The following is a 5,534-nucleotide window of genomic DNA, read 5'->3' as shown; positions in this document are numbered from 1 at the left end:
TTTTTTTGCGGTACGCGGGCCTCTCACTGTTGTGGCCTCTCCCGTTGCGGAGCACAGGCTCCGGACGCGCAGGCTCAGCGGCCATAACTCACGGACCCAGCTGCTCCGCGGCATGTGGGATCTTCCCAGACCGGGGTACGAACCCGTGTCCCCTGCATCGGCAAGCGCACTCTCAACCATTGAACCACCAGGGAAGCCCCAAACCCTAGTTCTTTTGATTCCACATATTATGATCTCTTATTGAACACAAGCTTTCCCCTACACTTAGTTAATTTAAAGATCTGTCAAATGAAAATACAGGTACTATCTTTACTGAAAAAAATCCATGTGTAAGTGGATCTGCACAGTTCAAACCTGTGTTGTTCAAGGGTCAACTGCACTTTAAATCAATTAAAAGAAAAAGTAGGTGAATTCAGGGCCACATGATCACTGTTGATAAAGAATATTAAGATTGAGCGAAACATTCATTTGTCTTTCTCTGACTGGCTTATTTCACTTAGCATAGTATCCTCGAGGTCTATATGTCTTGTCACAAATGGCAGTATTTCCTTCTTTCTCATGGCTGAATAATGTTTCATTGTATCTATATATCACATCTTCTTTATCCACTCATCAGTTGATAGACACTCGGATTGTTTCTATATCTTGGCTATTGTGAATAACGCTGCAATGAACATGGAAGTGCAGATACCTCTTTGAGATTCTGTCTCCATTCCCTCATGTATATATATCCAGAAGTGGAATTGCTGGATCGTATGATAGTTCTATTTTTAATTTTTTGAGGAATCTCCATACTGTTTTCCATAGCAGCTGCACCAATTTACATTCCCACCAACAGTGCACAAGGGCTCCCTTTTCTCCACATCCTCGCCAACATTTGTTTTCTCTTGTCATTCTGATGATACCCATTCTAATAGGTGTGAGGTTATACTGCATGGTATCGCTTATATGTGGTATCTTTTTTTTAAAAAGGCAAACTCATAGCAATAGTGTAGAAAAGTGGTTGCCAGGTGCTGGTGGTGGGGGAAGTAGGGATCTCTGTCTGGCTTATTTCACTTAGCATAGTATCCTCGAGGTCTATATGTCTTGTCACAAATGGCAGTATTTCCTTCTTTCTCATGGCTGAATAATGTTTCATTGTATCTATATATCACATCTTCTTTATCCACTCATCAGTTGATAGACACTCGGATTGTTTCTATATCTTGGCTATTGTGAATAACGCTGCAATGAACATGGAAGTGCAGATACCTCTTTGAGATTCTGTCTCCATTCCCTCATGTATATATATCCAGAAGTGGAATTGCTGGATCGTATGATAGTTCTATTTTTAATTTTTTGAGGAATCTCCATACTGTTTTCCATAGCAGCTGCACCAATTTACATTCCCACCAACAGTGCACAAGGGCTCCCTTTTCTCCACATCCTCGCCAACATTTGTTTTCTCTTGTCATTCTGATGATACCCATTCTAATAGGTGTGAGGTTATACTGCATGGTATCGCTTATATGTGGTATCTTTTTTTTAAAAAGGCAAACTCATAGCAATAGTGTAGAAAAGTGGTTGCCAGGTGCTGGTGGTGGGGGAAGTAGGGAGAGGTTGGTAAAAGGTACAAACTTTCAGCTCTAATGAATAAGTACTGAGGACCTAATGTAAAATATGGTGACTGTAGTTGATAACACTGTGTTATATAATTGAAATTTGCTAATAGAACTTAAATGTTCTACAAGAAAAAGATAAATATGTGAGGTGATGGGTGTGTTCATTAACTAGTTGGGGGAATCCTTTCACAATGTATATATCAGGTCACCATCATGTCGCTTTAAATATCGTACAGTTTTATTTGTCGATGAGACCTTAACGAAGCTGAAAAAATAAGATGAAGAAAACCCAAATAAACTAATCTCATAAAGAAAAAAAAAAAGAGTCAGTGAAACATGGTAGGACTCTAAAGTACAGGTTAAGCCATAGGAGAAGTAAGTCTTATTGGTAGAATGGATTTTAGCACTCAACTATTGTTTCATTTCTGAACCTCTAAATTGAACTTCTAGCTTTTATTTTATTAAAGTTCCAAACGACGTAATTCATGAGAAAGCATGGAAATAACAACGTTCACGCTTCAGCGGAATTTCTTGGCAAACATTCCTTGCTTTTCTATTGCGTTTTCCTCCTTTTGCAACCAAATACCGGTTCTCTACTTATTAACTGCATGGCCTGGGACAGTAAAACTCTCTGTGCCTCAGTTTTTTTGGATAGAAAATGAGAATCACTGCCTAGGGGGTTGTTATGAGGGTTAAGTGACACGGAGTATAAGAAAGTACTTAGATGGCTCTTCTTTTTATTGGCTTCAATGAGGATGCAACACTCATCCACCTCTACTGTTTGGAATCTGACTCACCACAAGGCACAGCTAAGCCACTAGAAGCCCCCTTTTCTCTACCTTTTCAACTCTTTGTTTAAATAAGAGGGGTGCCTACTGTGTGTGGGCACATTCTTATTCCCCAATAAGTATTCTTATTATAAACTCCCTGAATATTTGTTCATTCCATATATTAGACCTATTTAGTATTTCTGGTCCTTTCTTGCTCTTGATTGGCATTTGGAATCTAATTAACCAATCAGGATTCTGGGATGATTTTTGAGAATGTCATTGAAAAAAGAACATGAATTAAATCCAAGTAGTGATTTACTCAGATGGAGTCAGAAGGACTGAATTAAATATAGAGTCCAAAGAGCCCTCATTTAGAGCAGAGGGAGCTCACACTGGGGATACTGGGCTGAATCCACTGGGTTGACTGGTGTGCTTACTGTTAGGGACCTAAAAAATGAAGACTGAGGGGACCTTGCTCATTTCACAGAAGCCCCCCCCACCATGACTTCACTTCACAAATGTGTTTGAGGTATTGCGAATGAATAGCTTGTGTTTTTATTTGTTCAATGAAAGCACACTCTATGGGCTTCCCTGGTGGCGCAGTGGTTGAGAGTTGGTTATTACCAACACTCTAAGAAAGGTTGTGCTGTATACCAAAAGAAGCTGTTTTTGTTCATTAACAAATCAGGAAAGGTTGGGCCTACTTTGGGTTAGGTATTTTTATTTAATCCAATGTTATTCAAAATTACGTAAAGAAAATCTGTTTTTAATATGTGTCATTGCGATCCCACATGCCGCGGAGCGGCTGGGCCCGTGAGCCATGGCCGCTGAGCCTGCGCGTCCGGAGCCTGTGCTCCGCAACGGGACAGGCCACAGCAGTGGGAGGCCCGCGTACCGCAAAAAAAAAAAAAAAAAAAAGAAAGTACACTCTCACTTCAGCTGAAAAATTGTAATTAATTTGTAGATTTTTTTATTTCTCTCTATCAAATTTCAGAATCCAAATATATGATACCAAAACTACTTTTCTTAAGTGTGTTCCTTGAGAGTTTCAACTTCAGGGTACCTGACACACGTTAATAGATATTTTATGATACAGGCAAGTTTGGCAGTAGTACAGAAGGTATGAGACAAAGCAATTCTCAGTAATGTGTACGGCGTAGTGAGTAAACCAGTAAGGCAAAAGTAACTGAGGCAGAGACGGGCTGATAGTACAAACCCCCTGAATAAACTGGCCCTCATATTAGCTGCCCTTTGTAAAGCAGTCATCGGAGATCTTTTTTTATTTTATTTCCAACTGAAAAATTGTAATTAATTTGCAGGGTTTTTAATTTATCTCGATCAAAACAAATTTCAGAATCCAAATATATGATACCAAAACTAGACCATTTATATTTTGTAAAAATTAATAAACTTCTCTATCTGAAAACTTTTACAAGATACCAATCTAAAATACAAATGCTTAGGGCAGTGGTTCCAAAAGTGTTATCTCAGCCAGCAGCACCAGTATTACCTAGAGCTTGTTAGAAATTCAAATTCTCAGTCCCCACCTCAGACCTACTGAATCAGAAACAAACCTCCAAGTGATCCTGCTGCACATTGAAGTGTGAGAACCATTTCTTGGGGTTATTACCAACACTCTAAGAAAGGTTGTGCTGTATACCAAAAGAAGCTGTTTTTGTTCATTAACAAATCAGGAAAGGTTGGGCCTACTTTGGGTTAGGTATTTTTATTTAATCCAATGTTATTCAAAATTACGTAAAGAAAATCTGTTTTTAATATGTGTCATTGCCATTGAAAATACAGTTTTGCTGACCGGTCTTTCCCATCTCTTCTTTCCTCTTTGTATCTCTGCATGATAGACGAGTTGGATTTTATGTCAATACTTTCAAAAACGTCTCTAGCCTAGAGGCCAAGTTTCATAAGGAAATTGCAGTGGTGAGTAATGAAGATTATTTTTCCTTATGGAATATAAAGTAAATGAATGTTTGTTCCGGAAGCAAATGAAATGGCACAGCATTATGCAAAGAATTCACTCTCATGTTTCTTTTAATAGTGTGTCATGACTCTCAATAATATTTCTACATTTTTTTTGTAGTGGCCACACGGTTCTGTATATCTGGTAAAGATTTTAGTTTGTGCTTTTTTTTTTTTTTTTTTTTTTTTACTTTCAGTCAATTTTTAAAGTTGGATTTCCAAGTCTTTAGGCTCAGGAAAAATTGGTCTCCAGATATTCACATAGTCAGAAGCTCTGTCATCGACTAATATTTTCTTAGTTCAGCAGGGAGGTTGTATGACTCTGTCTCTAATGAAATCAATGTAAACAATAAATTTTCCTGCTCTGGTTTGTAAATATATTAGTTTGTGTTTGTGGCCTGACAGTTTTGACCTGAATTTTAAGTTGAACCCTGTTCAGAGGTTAAATTATCCTGGGACCATCCATACTATCATAAGATTCTTAGTTTTTCAATAAACAATTCCTTTCTTGGGTCAGTAGCCTGAATTTGCACCAGAATGACTTACAGCAGTGGCCTCTGTCCCCTTAGCTTTGCCACAAACTATATGAAGTGATGACGAAATTGGGTGACCAGCACGCTGACAAGGCCTTCACCATTCAAGGAGCTCCCAGGTAGGCGATGTTATTCAGAGCCAAGTTCGTGTCTGTACACCTTTAAAGCAAGGATTGTTGCAAATTCTGCAGTCTGTATCAGCCTATGGTCTTTTACTCATCCTCCGAAGATCTAAAACCAAGGAGCCTCTCCATCTGGAGGCTGACACCAGCCTTCGTTCTGTGCTTTTACATTGACTTTTAGCCTTCAGATGTATCTCCATGGACTTTTGTCATTGTCACAATAGAGTTGATATCTACCTCTCTCTGCTTTCCAGCAGTGGTGTCAGTTTTTTACATATAATTTCTTTTTAAAAAATAAATTTATTTATTTTTGGCTGCGTTGGGTCTTCGTTGCTGCGCGTGGGCTTCTCATTGTGGTGGCTTCTCTTGTTGTGGAGCACGGGCTCTAGGCGCGTGGGCTTCAGTAGTTGTGGCATGTGGGCTCAGTAGTTGTGGCTCCCGGGCTCTAGAGCTCAGGGTCAGTAGTGGTGGCGCACGGGCTTAGTTGCTCCGCGGCATGTGGGATCTTCCCGGACCAGGGCTTGCACCCGTGTC

The 5,534-nt window shown here is 39.5% G+C and overlaps 1 protein-coding gene across 1 annotated transcript in view; it reads left to right on the top strand.

The window, feature by feature from the left end:
* The window catches only part of AMPH (amphiphysin), a 200,285-nt gene that overhangs the window by 137,094 nt on the left and 57,657 nt on the right, over positions 1–5,534 (top strand). The window contains exons 8-9 of the mRNA XM_007110538.3: positions 4,231–4,306; positions 4,915–4,997. Of these exons, the coding sequence (XP_007110600.1) occupies positions 4,231–4,306; positions 4,915–4,997 (159 nt within the window). The remainder of the gene's footprint in view (positions 1–4,230; positions 4,307–4,914; positions 4,998–5,534) is intronic.

The sequence above is a fragment of the Physeter macrocephalus genome, chromosome 5 (genome assembly GCF_002837175.3).
Source record: "Physeter macrocephalus isolate SW-GA chromosome 5, ASM283717v5, whole genome shotgun sequence".
Classification (NCBI taxonomy): Eukaryota; Metazoa; Chordata; class Mammalia; order Artiodactyla; family Physeteridae; genus Physeter; species Physeter macrocephalus.
Note: the sequence above shows the minus strand (reverse complement) of the source record. Positions and strands in the feature narration are given on the sequence as shown.